This window comes from Aplysia californica, unplaced genomic scaffold, assembly GCF_000002075.1.
Source record: "Aplysia californica isolate F4 #8 unplaced genomic scaffold, AplCal3.0 scaffold00269, whole genome shotgun sequence".
NCBI lineage: Eukaryota > Metazoa > Mollusca > Gastropoda > Aplysiida > Aplysiidae > Aplysia > Aplysia californica.
The window spans coordinates 173,530-196,036 of NW_004797539.1; the positions used below are offsets into that span (position 1 = coordinate 173,530).

The window sequence follows — 22,507 nt, forward strand, 5'->3', positions numbered from 1 at the left end:
AACTATTTTAATACACAAGAGTGGAAAAGAGAATGAAGTGGAAATAGAGGCAGATAATGAGAGCAAAAAAGCATTGTACATTCATTATTATTGGGTCACTTGTGAATGTGTTCACATATTTATATTTGTTTGAATTCGTTATGTGCTTGTTTTTCTATTTATTTATTTATCGTTTATATCCTCTATAGATGGATACAAACATTGACGCCGTTTTGCTTTGAAATAAAAAATAGATTAACTCTGTATTGCAAATACAAAATATACAGTGTAACAGACATTGCAACTAGTCGAAAATAGTGCCTCTGGGTACAAAATTCAATCATTTCAACTTTAAGACAATTACTCTGCATGAATATTTTATAATCTAAATCGAATGCATTATCTACAGGCCTAGAAACGAGCAAACAGAGGTATCTGTAAACAGTAACAGTAAGACATGAAAATAGGATTCCTAGCATTAGCGTTTCCAGCAGTCCTCAGTAACAGCCCAGAGCGGTACTTCTCAGTCTAGGTCCGACAGCAGGTGGCCTGCGCCTGGACCCCCGTCTCGGGTCCAAACTTCTCGGCTCCATTCACAGCAACACATGTATCTGTGCCCGCAGCGTTGGCTGTAGAGAGAGGGTGTGACTGTCAGCAAGGATTTATGTCAAGTATCGACGACTTGGTTTACTGGGACTGTAGCTTGCCTGTTTTGGTTTCCACTGTTTGGCGGTTGTTGTTGTTGTTGTTGTTGATTTTTTGCTGTTGTTTTTTTGGGGGGGCGGGGGGTTGGGGGGTTGTGAGGGGGTATTTAGGTTGTCGTTTTGTTTTTTGTTTTTGGAGGTTTTTTGAGGAACGGGCGTTGGCCACATTTAGTATCGATCATCTGCAAGGTGGAGCACTTGGTCTCTCAGGACACCGAGCAAACATGAAACATTTTAAGAAGGATGAGAACAAGGGTTTCGAATCCAATAGGTAGCGAACTTCAAACTTGTACGAAGTCGACCACGCTTGTTCATCACCGCGTCATGGCGGCCTGGGAGCAAGAGGCATCTTGGCAAACGCTATATCAGATAGTCTAACATTTATACAAGTGCCTGCGGTGTCACACCCTGAATAAACGCTATTCCTATTGTCCTCTCGGGAGTATACGTGTGACCATATGCGTGCGTGTGTGTATGTGTTGTGTGTTCATGAGCAATGCATGCATGTGTGTGTGTGCGTGTGTGTGTGTGTGTGTGTGTGCGTGATTGAGAATTTCCTACCAACGAAAAAGTATTAGGTGTGTCCCGCGCGCTCATATGACCTTATGCAGTTGTGAGCGCCGTAAAACCCTATACTAAACAAACAAACAAACAAACAAACTAAGAGAGGAGAATCATTGAAGTGTTCTTTGTTTGTTTGTTGCTTTTTGTTTTGTTTTGTTTAGGTTGGTTGGTTTGGATTTTGTTTGTTTGTTAACTGCTTTTTTTGAAAATTGATATCAGAATCGTAGTTGGCCTGGACTGTAGGTTGTGTCAGAACAAAGAGAACAAAGAAAAAGGCAGAATAGACAAATAACTAAATAGTTTGTCTACGTGTAGGAAATTACGAAACATAATCATTCAATGCAGAATTCAGCAACAGGTTGGCTGTCTACGTGATTTTAATGAATGCTAATATTGGTGGACCCTTCTAATCTGTCTGAAAAGCGCGTTCATTTTTTCACATTATTCTCAGAATGTACTAAAGACTGACAGAGTTTCTCTGGGATCGGACTGTGTGGTAAAACCTCTTGAGCTTTCTGTTTGCGATCTTGATGAATCTTAGGTCTTAATATGCATAAAACTTATATGCCTGATGGATTGGGGGGGGGGGGGGGGGTGGGGGCGAAAAAAGTGCTCATAAATCTCCCTCAGTTTACCGGTTACTCATTTTTTGTGAGGACGTACAAAATAATAGAAATCGGTTTCAAAACCTAAACTTTCATGTTTTGGTCAGACTCGTAGCCACCTAATCACAGCGACTGAAAATTTGGAGACTTTCTAGGTAAACAAATTGTCCTCTTTTTTTCTTTACAAGACCTTGCTTTTATTTCAATTTGGACTAGCGATTTTGGATTGCCTTAAAAGACGTTTTCAAACTCGGTGGCAATATATTTTTGTTGTGCTCAGTAACATCACAACCCATTGCAATGCGCAAAGGTACACAGCGAGTTTTAGCCAGGTCACGAATATCAACATTTATTGATATCTTTAGTATAGTAAGTTGCTCTCTGGTACTAAATACACTAGAATGCATTATTACACTTCTTGCCAAATGTTCCACGGAGATCCTTTTAAGGGAGACGTCAGTAAAATGGTAATTGAGCTCTTGGATATTTTGATATACTTCCAGATTCACGGAATGAAGCTCTAAACTTATCAAGACTAACTTCTACAATCCTGAAATAACACACTTCTTTACTTTTAGTTCGCCTGAACTATTTTAATACACAAGAGTGGAAAAGAGAATGAAGTGGAAATAGAGGCAGATAATGAGAGCAAAAAAGCATTGTACATTCATTATTATTGGGTCACTTGTGAATGTGTTCACATATTTATATTTGTTTGAATTCGTTATGTGCTTGTTTTTCTATTTATTTATTTATCGTTTATATCCTCTATAGATGGATACAAACATTGACGCCGTTTTGCTTTGAAATAAAAAATAGATTAACTCTGTATTGCAAATACAAAATATACAGTGTAACAGACATTGCAACTAGTCGAAAATAGTGCCTCTGGGTACAAAATTCAATCATTTCAACTTTAAGACAATTACTCTGCATGAATATTTTATAATCTAAATCGAATGCATTATCTACAGGCCTAGAAACGAGCAAACAGAGGTATCTGTAAACAGTAACAGTAAGACATGAAAATAGGATTCCTAGCATTAGCGTTTCCAGCAGTCCTCAGTAACAGCCCAGAGCGGTACTTCTCAGTCTAGGTCCGACAGCAGGTGGCCTGCGCCTGGACCCCCGTCTCGGGTCCAAACTTCTCGGCTCCATTCACAGCAACACATGTATCTGTGCCCGCAGCGTTGGCTGTAGAGAGAGGGTGTGACTGTCAGCAAGGATTTATGTCAAGTATCGACGACTTGGTTTACTGGGACTGTAGCTTGCCTGTTTTGGTTTCCACTGTTTGGCGGTTGTTGTTGTTGTTGTTGTTGATTTTTTGCTGTTGTTTTTTTGGGGGGGCGGGGGGTTGGGGGGTTGTGAGGGGGTATTTAGGTTGTCGTTTTGTTTTTTGTTTTTGGAGGTTTTTTGAGGAACGGGCGTTGGCCACATTTAGTATCGATCATCTGCAAGGTGGAGCACTTGGTCTCTCAGGACACCGAGCAAACATGAAACATTTTAAGAAGGATGAGAACAAGGGTTTCGAATCCAATAGGTAGCGAACTTCAAACTTGTACGAAGTCGACCACGCTTGTTCATCACCGCGTCATGGCGGCCTGGGAGCAAGAGGCATCTTGGCAAACGCTATATCAGATAGTCTAACATTTATACAAGTGCCTGCGGTGTCACACCCTGAATAAACGCTATTCCTATTGTCCTCTCGGGAGTATACGTGTGACCATATGCGTGCGTGTGTGTATGTGTTGTGTGTTCATGAGCAATGCATGCATGTGTGTGTGTGCGCGCGCGGTGTGTGTGTGTGTGTGTGTGTGTGTGTGTGTGTACAGATGCGATTGTAGGTGTGGGTGTGTGTGTGTGTGTGTGTGTGTGTGTGTGTGTGTGTGTGTGTGTGTGTGTGTGTGTGTGTGTGTGTGTGTAGTATTATTTGCACAGGTATTTGTGACAATAATACACATAGAAAGGGACAGAACTTACTGTTGATAAAGGCGCCTGCAGCTTTTGCATACTGCGAAAAGACGTTACATCCCGTCATGACGTAACCCTTAGGACACGTGACCCCAACCTGATCCGACTGTTTCTTGCCACTCGTCCCGGAAGTCACTGTGCGACATTGGAGGTTGGGACTCTGGCAGCACGCCGCGTAGGAATAAACACCTGGTGGGAATTTTTCCGGGGGTTGGGGGGGGGGGGTCCATGTACAATTAAAGAACAGAAAAGGCATTTGTCCGTTTGAAGTATCATAAGATATGAAAGGTAGTTCTGACAGATCATACATGAAGTTGTGTGAAGTCATGACAATTTGTTTGATTAGAACATTAGATTTTGATAGTCAAAGCGAAATTGATTAGCTTTAATATCTACTTTCCCCGGGACACTCAGTTGCAAATGGGTGCTTGGCTTTCAGCAGAGACGGAGTGTGTGAATGACAGAGATGTGCGCCTTACAGGTTGTAACACTGTATGTTCCCTATAGACCGGCGGTGAATTTAGAATGAAAGCAGAGAAAGTTATCGTGCAACTGTGCAAGACTTGAGAGGAATACATATGACTAGAAAAAGAAGTAAGAATGTCTGACTCACCGTTCCTTGGGTAGTCGTTCTGTCCCTTACATGAGGTGTTGGTGAATATAGAGCCATCAGAGTTGTGGGAGTAGGCGAGTGTGGAGCAGCCTGGGGGACACACAGACAAAACACGTTGTTGGTCATGCAACATCAAGGCAAACATAATATAGTTTGCCTTAGCCGGACGCCTCGTTAACTCAGTTGGTATCACGCTGGGCTACAAAGTGGGTGGCCCATGTTCGGATGCAAGACTTTGTGTTTTTGAATTCGAGTCCTTATGTAGAGTTTTCAAGGCTCGAAACAGAGACAGATAGATAGATAGCATTTGCGCTGCGCATTTCCATTTTCTAAAATGCTTAGTTCGAGCATAACGTTCATAGAAATGTTACATTTTAAAATTTACTGGACAGGTGTGTACGTAAGACATGTTGATCTATAAATGTAACCAAAATGTAGCCAAAACAAACATTCTGTGAGAAAATTAGATCAAGTTGACTCACCTAAAGCATATGCCTGCCCCTGACAAGGCACTTCCACCTTGTCGTCCATCCCAGTACCAGAGGGTCCTGCCGTGCGGTACTCACATCTCAGACCCCGCACACTGCAGCACCGAGCCACGGCCTCAACCCCTAGGGGAAAAACACCACATGGGAATGGTAGTGAGACGTGTGGATAAACGTCTTGCACTTCAAGAGACAACACACGTGGAAAAATATCTTCTGCCGTTACGTGTAGGGAATGAATATATCAGGAATAATGTTGACGTGATTGGTGATTCTAGAAGTGCGGATAAACATCTTGTATCTCAAGAGACAACATACGTGGATATAAAGATCTTGTACTTCTAGAGACAACAAAATAAGTGTATGGTAGTGACATGGGGAATAACACTAGAAGTATGGATAAACATACTGTGCCTCTAGAGACAACACAACACGACATGTATGATAGTGAAAAGAAGAACGACACTAAATGTGTAGATAAGTATCTTGATAGGTATGGTAGTGAGGCGTGTCAAAAAACTTCATGCACTTTTAGAGACAACGAAACACAGAATGACTGAAAAATTGAATAGAAATGGATAATTACTCCAGACGTGTGGATAAACATCTTGTACTTCGTGATACAACACAACAAAGGTTATGGATCTAGGTGAAGAATGAATTGCCACGTGTGGATAAACATCTTGCACGTGTACTCTTGTAGACTTAAAGACTTTTAGAGACAGCAAAATTTAGCGTGGATAAATCATAGACGTACAAAATAATTTATAAACCTAATTCAATATACGACGAGGCAAATAATTGCAAACTTATAATACGTTTAAGATTATAAAGGAAAATGTAGGGCTATAGCTTACATGTCCCTATTATTGTACAACTACCAGGTGACCAAAAAAAACGTTACCCACGGAGACACCCATGAAATAAAAACAGTCAAAATAAAGATAGAAAAAACAAGACTTCACAGACGTACTTGGTCACAATTCAGATTTATCGTGACAAATTTACAGATAAAAATTCCTAGTTTGAAGAGAGTTACAGCACATGCTCCATGTGACGTCCGTTTCAGGTGATACACGCTCTGGGGCGCCTGACGAAATCGTCTATGAAATTGTCACTCTGTCTGATGCATTGGCGTCGCTGAGCCTTTGAAGTACGTGCATCTTATACGGTTTGAACTTCAGATCGTACTTCAACAAGTGCCGAACAGATTCTCTAGCAATAGTCAATTCAATACAATGACCACGAACTGACATTTTAGCTTCTTCGCTCACAGACTCCATCATCAGTACGCCCTTGCATCGGTCTCCCTTTGTGGGTGACACTAGTTTTTTATCTCTTGCTTTTTTTTTTTTCAACAGAGCCATATAGCTTGATGTCAGCCTTTGGTGTTAATTTCAAACTGTTCACAGAAGAGATTCCGTATCTGCAAAGGGTACTTTATTTCGATATATGTTTTTCAACCATAAAAATACGTTGGTCAACAGTGAACTTTATCTTTGGAGTAACCATGGCTGCTTCCAAGGTACCGTTGTTTTTGTTACGTATTTCACCTTCTGGATGGTTCATCTTGCTTCCTGCCAATGTTTGTGTGAATTGTGCACTTTGGTGGAGAGTTATAGGCTTCCCCGCGGGTAAGGGTTTTTTGGGAGTCAGTAGGTATATTTCTTGTGAATGTTTACGGAACTTAGACAGTGACTAAATGCGAAAAACGATATTTTAAATGGAGGTGTTTTTACGCCCGCGTCCACACAGTTTAGATAATTCAGGAGATGTGCTTCGACTCGAGCTGAGAAGGATACAACAACACCAGGACAGAAAGACCAACATGCTTGATGAAAATCCTCTACACACGGGAATGGAACTAGGGTATTCCACGTGCGGCGGTGAAACACCTAACCGCTACATCGCAGACGCCGGTATGAATAACTACTCACCTGCAGACGATCCGTATCCGTTCATTGCTCGACACGCCTGCTTTCCACCGGACATTAGGATTTCTTCCCCATCACGGTAAAATTCGTTGTTCTAGAGACAAAGGTATATGGGTTTCAGGAGCAGTTATGTGTATATTGTCGAAAAACAAGCAAGACAACAATCATGTACTGCTGTGGCGGCCTATTATGTTGTTTGTTTGGTGTATTTTCCTTAATGGAAGATTTAACGAATAGGGGTAGGGGGTGTTATGGGAGAGCAAATCATTTCTAGGGCCCAAAAAGATCTATCCAATCAACGTTGCTGCTCAGAGATGCCTATCTATGATGTGCTATGGAAAGAGTTTGAGATAGCAGCTATTCAATTTATGGGGTCAACTAAACTTATCAAAGACATTTGACGGTGAAGGTATATATTTTTAATTTTTTATTAGATTAGTGGGTATCGATAAAATATATGGCCAAGGATCTTGGAATGATTGCCTCCTAAATGAATGTTTTGATGTGATAAATTTGAGCTTGTGCGAAAATCTGCATTTTGGCAAATTCAAGGTTGAGTCTTTTGAACTGATTTTCATGTTCTGGATATTTCCATGCTTAGTCTGTATTTTTCCCAGCGAGCTCTATGACGTCCTACATTACAATTTTACTGGCCTTGCCTCTTTGAGAATGTTTATAATGTTTGAACCTGAGTTATCCTTGCAGTTGCATGACATAAAAAATACCGGTGGTATGGCCTGTGCCTGTTGTATTACAAAACCCAACTGAGTGCTCCAAAATCGGTCTATGCTTCATGCACTGAACACATTTTCAATAAGGTACGACGACTGAAATCTCATTATCTGAGGATCATCGTGGGTCAAATCAGGCCTAAAAGGCAGGTACAACATCTAGTTAGATGTAGCGTCCATAATTACAGATTCTGGCGCTAATAGAAACTGGCCAGCCAGTAAGTTTTTGGTCTGCAGAGTTATCTAACACTTTTAGCGGTCTTTGCAGTGGTCCTAGAAAATAAATTACTTCCATGTTCCCCCAAGTATACTGGCAGAGACTGTGCACTATGTCTAAGAAGATTTCTTTTAATTGCTTGCAGGTATACTGCCGCATTTAATTTTCATTTACGCCTACTAACCTTGAGCCAACTAGAACAGCCGGTGAGGACCTCATCTCCCTGACACGTGACTTGAGTAGTTTTACTGACGCCGACAGCAGAGGTCGGTGACCTGCGCGTGGTGCACGTGAGGTGTGAGTTCTGTGACGTGGAGCTGGCCTGACCCAGAGTACGCAGGTTAGCCCGTGTGGTCTGTGGGTTGATCTGGACTTTCATGGTGAACGGGTCTATCTTCTTGGGTAAATGAATCGCATCTAAGATGGAAGTGCATTTAAAAGATTGATTCAGAAATTCTCCTTCTGTTTTTGAACTTTAAAATATCTTTAAAGGCTCAACATGATGACCCATGCAAGTTCAAAAGGGACATATGATGACGAAACAAAGAACAGAACATCTATCATCTTATTTATTTTTTATTACTAAAGCCTGCATTTTCTGGTTTGCTACAGCGAAATTAGTCTCTTGCCACATCGACGTGTGAACAGTGCCTAATAATTAATTAATTGAAAACAAACTTTTCTCGAAAGATGTTTTTATTTCAAACTTCACTTCAGAAATAGCGTTTAAGTGTGTGTGAAGTAAACGTTTCACCTGAGACTTCTCTCTTCCGTTCCCCCAAGACCATCTTTTATAATGGACAAAAACGATTGCATAACCATGTCAAATCAAGTGTAAAGAGAAGGATGTGTAGAATTATAAATTATAACTAAGGATTAATCATATGATGTTTCTTCAGTTCCTAAAGTCCAAAATAAATATAACACTTCACAAACACACTGTTAAAAGCTTCTATCTTCAACAAATTACTATTGTTTTGGGGATCGTTTCGGCTCTGGACCTGTGTACGGTCAGCATGAACAGAAGAAAGACTATGTTATACATGTACAACTTCAAGCAGAAAATGGCATTGTACTTTACAAACGTTTATTTTAGATCTAGATCAAATTAAGTCTCGCTTATTATATAACAATAATTTTATGGAAGGTTATAAGAATTTCGTTGGAATCAGATTAAAAGTATGCACATGCTACCTTGAAATGCCCTGCTATTTCGAAATCTACAGGTGAAAGTAGAAGTATGTACATCCTATGAAACAAAGCCACCCAGCTCATCAACTTTTACAGTTGACCAAAAACCAAATTATGTGCAGAGATATACAAAAGATAGCGTAAAGAACTTACGGCCGTTGCCAGTAACAGAAATAGAAACTGTTTTGTCCGCTTTGCCCAGACTGAAGGTGGTCCTCTTTATCGGCTTGCCCTTGTACCAGACCACAGCCTCGTAGTCTCCTTGGAAAGCGCGCAGGTTAAAGGAAGTTCCAGAGGCCAGGGACCGGTTCACGTGGGTGCTCCATGTCTCCTTGGTCAGCTTCAGGAACCGTTTGCCGGACTCGTTGAGCTGTTGACAAAGACGGCCGGGGCTTCAGGGCTCATTTGTGAGACAGGTACGCTGAAGCTAATACGCACATTAGCGGTTGTTTGATGATGAAGATGATATGATAGAGAACACAGACTCAGGATTGTTGAATTACTCAAAGCAAATCGTATATTCAAACTGACAGACAGTATAAACCTTTATGATATTGTAGATTACATAATACGAAACAAGAATCGGGAGTGTGACTGTGAAATTCAAGTATAATTAATGTAGACATAATTATCACACAAATGGATAAATAGATAGGTAGATAGACAGACAGACAGACAAACAGACAGACATAAAGACAGATAGATAGATAGATAGATAGATAGATAGATAGATAGATAGATAGATAGATAGATAGTCCATACCGTAAAATGGGACCCCTGCACAAGAGACCTAAAATTCTCAGTGTTCCAGAAGCCCCAGAAGATGACACCGTGCACGTCAGGGTGGGAGAAGTACAAGCGGAGCACTCGCTCTAGCCTGGAGAAAACCAGCAACAGATAAAAAGAGGTAGATTTCACACAGGTCTATATATTTTGTATTTATATATATAATAATATATATATTTATATATAATATATATATATGTTTTTTGTGTGTGGGTGTGGGTGTGCGTGTGCGTATGTCTATGTGTGAGTGTGTGTGTGTGTGTGTGTGTGTATAAATTACGTGTTTATATACATATGTGTATATACATATAATAATATATACTCAGCATAAACGTATCAAAGGAACAACAATAAAGAACAGTTTAATGACTAGAGGGCAATTTGCCTTACATACCTTGAAATCGAAGCACGTAAATCAGAGTAATGAATAAGAAAGGAAAGAGGGTGCAATATATGATAACAAGGCATGTAATAATAAGGGGGTGGGGTGTTGTTTGGAGAAAGAAAGAAAAGTTAAAGATTGGGGAGAGAAAGAGAGAGAAAGGGAGAGAGAGAGAGGGGGGGAGAGGGAGAGGGAGAGGGAGAGAGAGAGAGAGAGAGAGAGATCGGACAGAGTGAGGGAGTGAGGTGAGGTGTCTGTGTGTGTGAGAGAGAGAAGGGGAGTGAAAGAGAGTGACAGACAGAGAGAGAGAGAGAGAGAGAGAGAGTGAGAGAGGGAGAGGGAGAGAGAAAGAGAGAGATACATTTATTAAAGAATAAAAGAGACAGGCAAATAAGAGATCGAGAGAGGCAGGTGTCATGCCATTAGGAGAGTACAATGTTTTATCTTTCTCCTTAGCCTACGTACCAGTCAGCTTTGGTGTGCGGATCGCGAACACCAAGACTCAATTCGGTTACAAAAATAGGCAGACCTCCTTTCGCTACAACATTAAGACGGTACTGAGGAGAAGAAAGTAATGAAAAGCAGTCAGAACCGGAGTTCCAGTTTTGTTTTTATGTCTGGGCATGTAGACGTTAGTAAGGTAAAATCCTGCTGAAGACACATAAGCGAACGACAATGAACACACCGTGATAATATCTAACATTTGTGCAATAGAACAATGGCTGGATCTAATAAAACAAATAAAAGGGGCGTCCACATTGACAAATACACAACGGATGAGAATAAAACAACAAAAGGAAGAACCAGAATTCTGTTCTCTGAACCGAAGTTGCTATTTAGGTTTTTGGCATTTGATACTTTGTCTTTTGCATGAACGCACTCACAAGGGTCTGCCTTCATGTCGTTCTTGAAAATTAGATTTGTTTAAACAATGTTTTGCTTTTAATTTTGGCTATCTGCTGCCGTAGCTCAGTGTGCATTTAGCACGCTCATGCGCTGCTAAAGCAGTGTGTGTGTGTGTGCTTGTGCGTGTGGGTGTGTATGTGCGTGTATGTGCAATTAATGTGAGTGCGCTTGTGCATACTCATATTCGCAAGTGTGAATGTATGTGAGTGTGAGTGTGTGTGTGTGTGTGTGTGTGTGTGTGTGTGTGTGTGTGTGTGCGTGTGTGTGTGTGTGTGTGTGTGTGTGTGTGTGTGTGTGTGTGTGTGTGTGTATGTGTGTGTGTGTGTGTGTGTGTGTGTGTGTGTTTGTATGTATGTTTGCATTTATGTATGTTTTTGAATTTGAAAGTAAAAAATGAGAATCTATATGTGAGCCCTCTTCTAAGCGTGAGTATGTGTGTCTGTACTGTATCTCTACAGGCGATGACGATAGGGTTGAGTTCTAAGGCTAAATAACGGTAGCGGAATTTCGATACGGGTCTCAGTCGCGAGGAAGACTCCGTGGATGAGTACCGCCTTGGTGTTACATTTACAATGGGTCTAGTTGTTTTGAATAATACATCAGATTCCTGCTTATGTACTGGTAGTCTTACTTACGTTGATGCTATCGGGGCTGGGCTCCTCGTAATCATTGAGATGACTTTGTACTCCGACCCCGCCAAGGCCGACATTGGCCGCCTTGAATTTCTGGATCTGGGTCAAATAGCTCTGAGGACGGAACAACATTAACCGTATATCCGTCAAACACGTTTTTTGTCTCAAATTATGTTATTCCTAACCGTAATTACAATTGGAGATCCTATGATATGTTTTAAAAATAATAAGTACTCTACGCAATATTTGAGTAATTCTTGCAGACAATCCGAAAAAAAAGTTGGATTGTTGTTTTTTTCATTCCTCTTAAAATCATGTTCATGCATGCATGGTTAGTGTTGGACATCGATGAAATGAAAGTAGGAAGGGCGAAAAAATATATCTTGTACTTATCTCTGTAAATGAAAGTGAGTTACATGTCAACATAAAACATGCATACAATAATTGAGAAGTTAAAACATGCCACATATTTCAGTATGTATTATATAAGTACTTTCACAGAACCGTTGTTGGTTTCCGCAGCACAGCATTCGGGTTTTTTTTTTACTTCTTTTTAAAGAACGATATAATGATAATAGATCTAGTAAATTTATCCTTCCTTCCCTTGTTATAAATCCCTCCCACGATAACTTCCAAGGTGATTTCTCGCGACATTGGGCAACCTGGTTGTTATTTGAATTACGCTAAGCCAAACAGTGTAGTGATTTTCCACGTTTTGGACCAGTTCGGGGGGTGTCAGGATGGCTATGCCCCATTGAAGTAAAAAAAAAAACCTGGGGGTTTCAAAGGAGCACACCCCCTGTTTTTCCACATAATTTGATTATTGCAGATAGGTTTTTTTATTTTCTTTAAAACAATTGATACACAACAGTTTTAGTTGTCATATGGGTGATTTGCAGCAACAAGTACAGTAATCTGACCCCACAGAAGCAGTCTGTACATCTGTGTGCCAGAATTTACAGGCTCTCAATGTCCCTAGATAGGCCTACTTGTACACGTAAAACACAAAGGAACAGTGGGTCTAGGCTAGACCTACAAGCACAGAAGACGAGTTTTCGTCGAGGGACCCTCTGTTTACTATTACTATTATTTTAAGGGTTCTCCGAAGCCAACTGAGTAAGTCACAGAAGGAAACATAACTACATGTATTGGGTTCTCTGACTTTCCATAGGTACAACGTGAATGCGTTTACAGACAGGCCAGTGAAGCAGTTTTATACGTAGGGAAACGCTAGATCGAAACGAGATAAGAATAGCAGTTTTCCTACATTGAATTTCTCGAAGAAAAGGAATAAAAATGCACTTTGGAGAGGAAAGCTCATGAACAGAGGCGATATACTCCCTTGCTTGGTTAAGTTTCAGTCTCTTTAACACCTGAGAAGTTCGCAATCTCAGGCTCCAGGAGGCTTTCCAGTTTGTCAAAGGCCGGCGTCTCTACCTCGACGCAGCACTTTGCTACCCTAGAATTACAAGACTCTACCAGCTCAGTACCTAGTTTTGAGACATTTGACGTAGAAGTATTTTGAGTTTCACAACATGGCAAGCTTTTTTTCTTTCTTTTTTTTTTTTTTTTGCATGCAATTCTCTAAATAGCTTGATATCGGTTCAGAATGATGTTACGATTTTGATCGAGCATTTGGTGTCTGAACTGATGGTCTTAGTAAATCAAAACGGCCAAAAATCCCAAATAGAACTTTTCAAGGGTAACGTCTTCACGTTATACAATTTAAGATAAAGTAAAGTAAGTAGGTAAACTTCTCTTTGATACCAGTGATCATTTTGAAGGCGTTTATATACCTGTGTCATTTCACCGCTCTTCACCACATTGTACTCATTGAGGAAGAGTGTGGGTTTTGGATCAGCTCTGTGAATCTCCCGGAACATGTGCTCTGTGTAGCGAGGGTTTCCCGATTTCTCCTCGTAAAAATAGCCATGAAGTAGCTCATTGTTCACGTCCCAGTGAGCCAATCTGTGGATGTGATTGTTATGGCAAGTGAGAAATACTAGCAGAACAAGACAACATTTGTTCTTATAACAAAGACAGAATAAACGATTATCTTTTATGTTGCCATTCGGGAAAAAGCATCACTGGGAGGTTTTCCTAAACTCGTGTTAAAATGATAAAAGTTTTTGACATTTTCATCTGGAGAAAGGTGTCTGTAAACTGCTTCTCGACAACAGCGAGCTAAGGAAAGATTCCAACCCAAGAAAATCCTCACTTGTTCTTTGTTTGTGCCGTCATGTAAGCAATGCGATCATCCACGGTTGTCTTCAATGCCGGAGCGGACAATCCCTTGACCCACTCAGGATTGTTAAATGGGACAGCCCAGAACATGCTGTGACCTCGCACTTTGATCCTGGTGAAGGAACATATGGTAGAAATTGTTAGCACAGACATGTATAACAATAAGAAACGGTAAGTTAGAAATATGTCATATAGGAAAGGCATAAATAGGACAAGCGTTATCATCCTCTAAAGAAGTTTCCTCTCTCTCTCTGTACACAAATTTGAAACAGAGACACTTGTAATTAAAATGATGTAAAAACAAAAATTTTAAAGAAGCACTCAAAGATCTGCCTTTTTGTTTCAGTAATTTTAGATTTAATCTAAAGACTAAATGAAATCCTTTTCGTAACTCCTTTTATCTTAGATTTTGTCCTCTTACACACACATACATACACACAAACACCTTCCCCCGTACACATACTCCCACACACCCCCACACACATACTCAAACACATATTCAAACACATACCCTCTCTCTCTCTCTCTCTCTCTCTCTCTCTCTCTCTCTCTCTTTCTCTTTCTCTTTCTCTGATGCTACTCGTATTATACCCATTTTGGGGAAGAGAATGCAAAAGTTTTAGGAGCATAAGAGACAAAAGTTCTATCACCCACCATGTTAGACTTTACAGTGGGCACTATCGTGAGATTCTCATCCGAAGGTCTAAATTGTCCTGATGGTATGTGCATTGCATGTATGATTTCAACTTTTTTAAACTTTAAGATAATATTTATGACGCTTTGTTGTTTATACACTTGTGATACAAAAGATCAATTTTGTCATCAATTATATATTTAACTGGCAGCTAATGTAACTTTATCAATAAATTGTGGTGTGAACTTTTAAAGATCAATCTTGCAACTCTAGTTTGGAACCGCTGCTGTCTGTACTTGGAGGTATATATTTAATCTGCAGATTGCGTGTAAGAAAGAAACGAGAGCGCGAGTCGGGTTGGCAAAGTCTGAACTTTTCTCGTCCTACCCCCGAGCACAATACTTTCTCATCTCAAATGGGTTGAAGGATCGAAGAACGAGCCAGCAAAGTAATAAGAAGGATAGACGTAAGCACTAAAACCTGTACAATACGGTATATAAGCTTTTAAAGTAATTTACCCATGATGATTGAGGACATCGGTGGCTGCTACAGCTACCCTGTAGTCTGGGTTAGTCTGAAATAAAGGGAAATTAAACGGTGGAAATAAGAGGATACCAAATGTAAAAAACACTCGAGAAATTGAAGCTTTCGGGTCAGATGCCGATTTAAGTATAGATAAATGAGACCTTGCTATTTACATGTATTATTACAATAGACACAGTGTTCTTTTTTTCAAGCCCCATAGGTAGGGGCATATCTCAGTCAATTATCATTATTTCAAAGTGTAAACATAAACAAAGCCTGTGGTCCAGACGGAGTAAAAGGGAGAGTGTTAAGAACTTGTTGTGAGCAACTGGCCCCGATATTTACCTTCATTTTTAACCTGACCCTACACAAAAACTACATTCCTACAATATGGAAAACATCGGAGGTGATACCAATACCAAAAAAGCCTAAAATATATGAATTAAATTACTTAAGACCAGTCGCTCTTACATCCATTGCTTTCAAGTGCCTTGAAAAATTTATCCTCTCTAATATTCTAGGCCGTGTTCATGGAAATCTAGATCCATTCCAGTTTGCATACAAACAAGAGAGGAACATAGAAGATGCTGTACTTGTTTTTTGTGACTCTATACTGAAACACCTTGAAACATCTCAAACGTATACGAGGGTACTTTTTGTAGATTTTTCCTCAGCATTTAATACAATTCAACCGCATATTGTCATTGAAAAACTTCTGAGTCTGAGAGTTAGTCATCATATCGCAGCATGGGTCCTGGAATTTTTGACAGGTAGACCACAATATGTGAAGCTAAACAACACAAAATCTGACACAATTCTTCGTAACACCAGCGGTCCTCGGGGGTGTGTTTTGTCACCAGTTGTGTATACTATATATACCAACGATCATAGAAGTATATATAAAACAACACGCTTAATTAAGTTTGCAGATGACTCCGCTATTATTGGATTAATAAACCATGATGAAAAAGAGTATTTCGAAGAAATATGTAGGTTTTTTTAAAATGGTGCAACTCAAATTTTCTAAAAGTGAACCTCTCAAAAACAAAGGAAATGATTTTTGATTTTAGAAGAGAAAAACCAACAATCCCACCACTCGTAATTGAACAAGAAACTATTGAAATCACGGATTCATACAAATATCTTGGCCTTACAATAGACAACAAATTTACATGGCAAAACCACGTAAACAATATCGTTAAAAAAGTAAATCAGAGGCTGTACTTTCTGAGGAAACTAAAGTCTTTCAACCTGAATCCATCCATCCTTCAGATTTTCTACACCACCACAATAGAAACTTTGATAGATTTTGGAATCACTTGCTATGGTAGCAATCTGGGAAGGCAGCACATGATAAAACTAAATAAGTTGATAAAAAAAAGCGTCAAGAACAATTGGTAGAGACCTAAGTAACTTTGAATATCTGCACAAGACAAACGTTTTAAAAAAAGGCGGAAATAATGCTTAGTGACCATAGCCACCCACTGACATCGGAATTTCAACTATCGACCCGCAGTAAACGATACATTTCCAAAAAAGCAAGAACAGACAGATATAGAAATTCATTCGTACCAACTGCAGTGAGATTACTGAACACACAGTGCTACAAATGAAACAGAGAGAGAGAGAGAGAGAGAGAGAGAGAGAGAGAGAGAGAGAGAGAGAGAATGAATGTGTTACGGAGCGGGTTGTCCCAGCCCGTGAGACATGTATTTACTTGGCATAATGTCCTGTCTTGTTGTGCGTTTGCGTGAGTGCACCTTTAAGTCTAACCTTTGTAACGTCTACTGCCATTGTTAACGACCAAGACAAATTTCTCCCTGCGAGATGAATAAAGATTGTCATTGTCATTGTCATTGTCATTATCATTTCGTGTCTGGGTTTTTTTCATTACCAGATATTTACTATCCAACAATGATAACTGACGTAGTTAGTTGTGGTGATGGCTTTATATTTCAACTTAAAAACAAATAAGCTAACAAGTAACTAACCGCACAAAGACTTATGTAGGCCTACTCACCCTGTTGCCCCTGTTATATCGCCACTTGTAGTCCTGTACCGTGGCCCAGTTGAACATGTGGTAGTAAACTTGCTGATATTGAGCATAGTCCGACTCCAAGAACAAATCTGGTTGGACCACGGAGCCCCAGGCAAACAAGTGCTTCAGATGGTTGATCTGATCAAGGGAAATAGTTTCAGGAGTTTTCTCTGCTGCTGTTGTTGATTTAATAATAAACAATAATAATAAAGGAAGAGGTCAAGTGAAAAACAGGATCAATCCATTTTCAGAAAAAGAAATAGGGTACTAATCATAGCTCTTAGCTTACAGCAAAACCTGTTGAAGGTCCTTACAAAATCAATCACGTGAAGTGAAAAAACAATTTAAGTTACTCACAAATTGTTTTTTATAATAGCAAAAACACTAACATACTGAACAGATCTTTCGCTGTCTATGGCCGGGTACCCTCCTTGGTGAAGTGAGGAAAATTCTTGTAAAGTGCCTTTCTCAAATAAATACGCAACGTCGGGCCTGCGCCCGAACCCGCAACCTCACGATTACGAGTCCGGTAGCCTAACCACAAGGCCACCGACACCTTTTCTTCCTCGCCCTCCTCTTTCTCCTTCCCTTCCTGCTCTTCCTCCTCCTCCTCCTCCTCCTCCTCATGTTTTTTACCCTCCTGCTCTTCTTCCCCCCCCCCTCTTCCTTCTCTTCCCTCTGCTCCATTACATTTTTAAACTAACAAACGCAAACGATAAACGGATGTCCGTGAATCTAAGAGCAGTATCAAAATGAGCTCACCTCCACTGTCACGTCCTCGGGACGAAAACCAGGGGAGAGATTCACACTGATGACAAAGAGAAGAAAACACGATTACACTTGAGGAGAGCAGCAGTCACAGCGTACAGCATGTTAGGCTTACGAGGCTTCACGAATTAGAAATGCTGAAAGACGAGAAAAAAGCCCTCAAGCTGTGCATTGCCACAAGTGGAAATAAAGCTTTTAGCTGCTCAAAATATGGTAAATGCGACACTTCTCTGTCAGAATTGGTCTCATTGGTCACAGATGCCACAAGTCACCTTAATCCCTATTCTCCTTTTTCGCCCAAGAAATATTCTCTTCAGCAGATGCAGTGGATATTGTCAGATATTGACAAAGTATTACTGTTACATAGTATTAGATTATTATTATGAGTATTATCAAGGGTTGTCATTAATATCATTGTCGCGTTACTATTCTGTGACTTAAAGAAATAGTGTGGGTGGTTGGCGGGTGCTCTGGTGTGGTTTGCTTCTTCTATCCAATCAAACATCTATCGTCCTTATCTCCCTTTCTTTTTTATATTCGTTACTCTCTTGTAACACCTCTAATCTTATGGCGCTCACATGACCTTATTATGCAGTTGCAAGCGCCGTAAAACCTCTACTAAAACTAAATGAAATAGTGGCCTTAGTCGTCGCCATCGCTGGAGTTGTGTAGACTTCTTTCGTCAGCATCATAACTGTCGAAGTAGTGCTCATTGTTATCGGCTTTGGAGCTGTCGTTTTCGGAATATTCATTCTACAGTACCATTGTCTTTTAGTACAACATCAGAAAATTAATACGCTTCGTTTAGGCTCGAACAGAGAGCCTCATGCGACCCCCCCCCCCCACAACCCCACCTAAAAAAGAACCACATATGCACACATACACACACACACACACACACACACACACACACACACACACAGATACATACATACGTACACACACTCACACACACACACACACACACACACACACACACACACACATCAACCTCTCCTTGTGTTCATTAATCAATCTCTCTCTCGTTTCCACACAAACCGAACAGTCCACACACAGCAGCTGAACATAATATCAAATGCATACCATGAACAGAAACAAAAGCTCCTCGTGAAAACGCAGATGGAGCAAGAAACACTAACGATATCTATATCGTCATTAACTAAATCAGGGATGTCGAAGGCATTTTTGTTCAATTATCAAATAAAAGAAACCAAAAAAAGTTTGTAATAGCTATAGAGGAGCATATTGAACTATATTCAAAACTGCCAAACTCACTTCACGTGCAATTTGCTTTTCCTCAGATTCTCTATTCTTTGATTTGCTTCCCGCTCCCAGTTCGGGTTAGAGGGCAGTTCAGTGAGAGAGGTGTCGTCGAAGAAGAAGTCAATTCCCGGTAGAAGAGTATCCAAGTACAAGGATGCTTGAGTCCATTCTGTACAGAGATTGTTATTGTACCTTAAGATATGTTCGTAAATCATGAACAAGCGGTAAGTACTCGTATAACGAAACCACCATCTGAAGGTAAAATAGAGGTAACAAATCCTTTTTATCTATTTTCAAAGACATTTTTATAAGGGTAAAAGGCAGGTAACTCAAAACAGAAACAATAGACTCAAAGTCCAATCAGAAAAATGGTTCTCAAAGGACGATACTGAGAGACACCCTCTTCCCCTCCCACCTATTTTTTTCTTTAAGAATAAAGAACCATCGGCTTTTGTGGGGAAACGGTATCCAGATCAAAGGTAACAGCATGGAACAGTCTCAATTACCTTTCTTCAGTTGCAACCCCCACCAGCCCCCCTGTTTTATGCATATTGGCTTCGCCTGTGTTTGTGTGCTTGTGTGTATGTGTGTGTGTGTTGTTGTTGTTTTGTTTTTTGTCGTTTCTTTAATGTGTATGTATGTCTTTGCACTTTTGTGGATAATTATGAGCGTGTATGTTTGTGTAGGCTATGTACGTGCGAGGTGGGAAAAAGGAGTTCGTACCAAGGTTTGGAGGTATGAAGTCACCACCCAGCATGGTCCACCCGTCAGCCTTGGTCAGGTAAGGTCGGGAGCAAACAGGGAAATAATACTTGGAACCTTGAAGATATCGATATTCAAAGCATTGTTATGATGTCTGCCTAATAGTAGTAATATGAATGCGTTTAGATTAAGTTAAAATACACGACTCTCAATAGAATTTAAAGTTAGATCTGGACTCAAAAAGAGCTATTTCAAAAATCACTAGGAACAAGTTCATGCATGTCTTTGTAAGTCCAAACAACCATTGTTTACTACCACTATGCTCTTAGTGAGAAAGGGTTAGGCCAAATGGATTGTTTGTCGTTACTTTATGTTAAATTGATCGTAAATGCACACTGACAAATAAACAACGATATAATTGTTTTTTCTTAGAGCAAAGAATAATAGTCATATACATGTAGACTTATCTATCGGGATGTATTTCAATTTTCAAAAAATTATCAAGCATTTTCGGTGTAAGGTTTGAATATTTGAAAAACACATTCAATAAGAATACAAGAATACCATAAGCCAAAACATACCGTCTTTTAACGTAAAGCTGATTTTCACTACGGCTTTCTGGAACATTTTCCCTGGAAGGTCATTGGTGAGCCTTATGTAAGACGTGAACACGTAATGTTTGCCTCGGGAAATCTGAATGCTCTGTTTAGGACCCATCCAAGATTGAGTTCTGAAAAAGAATGTACAGGCCAGAAGGGAGAAAGTGATGAGAAAGTGGTGAGTTTAAGGATGCATTACACAATTAGAGAGTTTACATTGTTTATGGAAATTAAATGAATGGTAGTTTAGATAATTCATCCAAGATGCCAATCAGGTTAGCGTAATCTAGTAATTCAACATTATTCCAGTGTCTTTCTTTTACACTCCATATCTGAAACCAAGTCATAAAAAATAACAGCGCCATTAGTAGATAACTGACCTGCCGGTACACTTGACGGCGACACGCCCTTGATGAACCTGCTCCGTTGTGGTGACCATGCTAAACCCGTCATGGGCCCAGGACGTAACTCCATTCTCGAACCCGGGGTTCTTTAGCAGTTCCACAGCCGCTCTTGTTACTACACCATTAGAAAGAACCAAAACAAAAATGGCGGTGAAGACTGGTAAGCTAAAGGTTCTGATTTTCCTGAAAGTAAGTCCCTCTTCCATTTTTCCCATTTTGTGGGATTTAACTACGTAGAAAAGACTACCCAAATTAACCAATGCACGTTGTGCTGCCTTGGTGCCGAAAAGACGAATGTGTTTGGTCTGTGAAGTTCATTGCATGTGCCTTTTCTTATATTTATCTGATAGCAGCAACAAAAAAGGACCTTTGAGATTTCTACATAGAGAAAAAAAGGGAACAAATGCACTCACATAGGGCGTGGTGCAAGAGAAAGAGCCGAAAGTTTGAAAGTGTAACACGTTTTGATCTACAGACATGACATGTGTAAACTGCTGAAGATTACAAGACGAACATGTTCCACAACAAGCCGGTATGTGCATACCAAAATCTAATGAATGCCCTCAATGTCAAAAGGCTGGGGTCAGTCCCTTCACAAAATACAGCACATTCACCGTTGTCTGTTTACTTTCAAGTGCCCACGTTTGTGCTCCATTTCCTAGTTATCTCTTGGCTAAATACACTAACAATTTGCACATGGGTTTGAAATGCTTTTAGCCTTGAGGAATAATATTCGCCCTTCGAAAGTCGAACCTGTTACTGATTTCGTCTTTTTGTTTTTTGTTTTTTTTTTAAACGACCTTGCTTGAATGTACACAATTTAGAATGGTTTACACTACCGAGGTCACTGCATTTCAACATCAACGACAATTTCACACTAGCAGTTGCATTCACAATATGTGAGGCAGTGTGGTGGAATCACGTTCTCGTCAAAATAATCAAAGTGAAGAAACTTGCATTTTTCCGCAGGTTTGTGAATTTTTATCAAATTTTTGTTTTTTGGCTCAACACATTTCATGCCCATTAAAAAACTCATTTCTGTGTGGATTTTTCTGAAAAACGTTGATTAAAAGGCACACAAAAATGTAAATGTTCAGTTACCACAGACTCTTAAGCTAAGGAAATAACTAATCTTTGGCGGCCATTTTCTCTTTGAAAACAGGTAACCACACGTCCTTCATTCGCAAATATCTCGACTTACATTCAAGATAAATTGAATTTTTTTTTCATCGAAATAAAGGCAAGTGAACACGCTTTAGGATGATATCAATAACTCTACATGCCCAAAAATTGACGAGAGCATGATCCCACCACACTGCCTCACATGTTTTTCCACAGCGCTGCACGCACTGTCAGTACTTGTATTCTCGAACCAACAAAAAAATTTGCGTTTTAAATGTGTCGCTGGCTCTATGCCTACTTTACTGCAAAATCAAATATTCAGGTCAGGAATTTTTGGATATTCCAAAAATATCAAAGGAATTCGCCGCTGTATAAAAAGCTTTTAAAACACAGATTAGACGACATGCAAATCTTACGATTAGTCAAAATATAAGGCTATAATAATATACAAAAATGCAAGGCAATGACAGTTATAAATCATATTTTCCCCTTTTCTGCAAGTTCTACG

At 39.9% G+C, this 22,507-nt stretch overlaps 1 protein-coding gene across 1 annotated transcript; it reads right to left on the reverse strand.

Moving 5' to 3' along the window:
- Window positions 1-2,648: 2,648 nt before the first annotated feature.
- LOC101860980 (endo-1,4-beta-xylanase 3) lies at window positions 2,649-21,817 on the reverse strand. Its single transcript, XM_035970442.1, has 19 exons — window positions 20,854-21,817; window positions 20,456-20,604; window positions 19,896-19,991; window positions 19,185-19,341; window positions 17,904-17,949; window positions 17,124-17,279; window positions 15,097-15,152; window positions 13,919-14,056; window positions 13,497-13,668; window positions 11,704-11,814; window positions 10,628-10,719; window positions 9,757-9,871; window positions 9,148-9,364; window positions 7,988-8,220; window positions 6,859-6,949; window positions 4,919-5,047; window positions 4,437-4,526; window positions 3,833-4,012; window positions 2,649-3,046 (listed from the first exon to the last, which is right to left on the reverse strand). The coding sequence occupies exons 1-19, from the start codon at window positions 21,090-21,092 to the stop codon at window positions 2,946-2,948; spliced, it is 2,568 nt and encodes an 855-aa protein (XP_035826335.1). The 5' UTR covers window positions 21,093-21,817; the 3' UTR covers window positions 2,649-2,945.
- Between the last annotated feature and the right edge of the window lie 690 nt (window positions 21,818-22,507).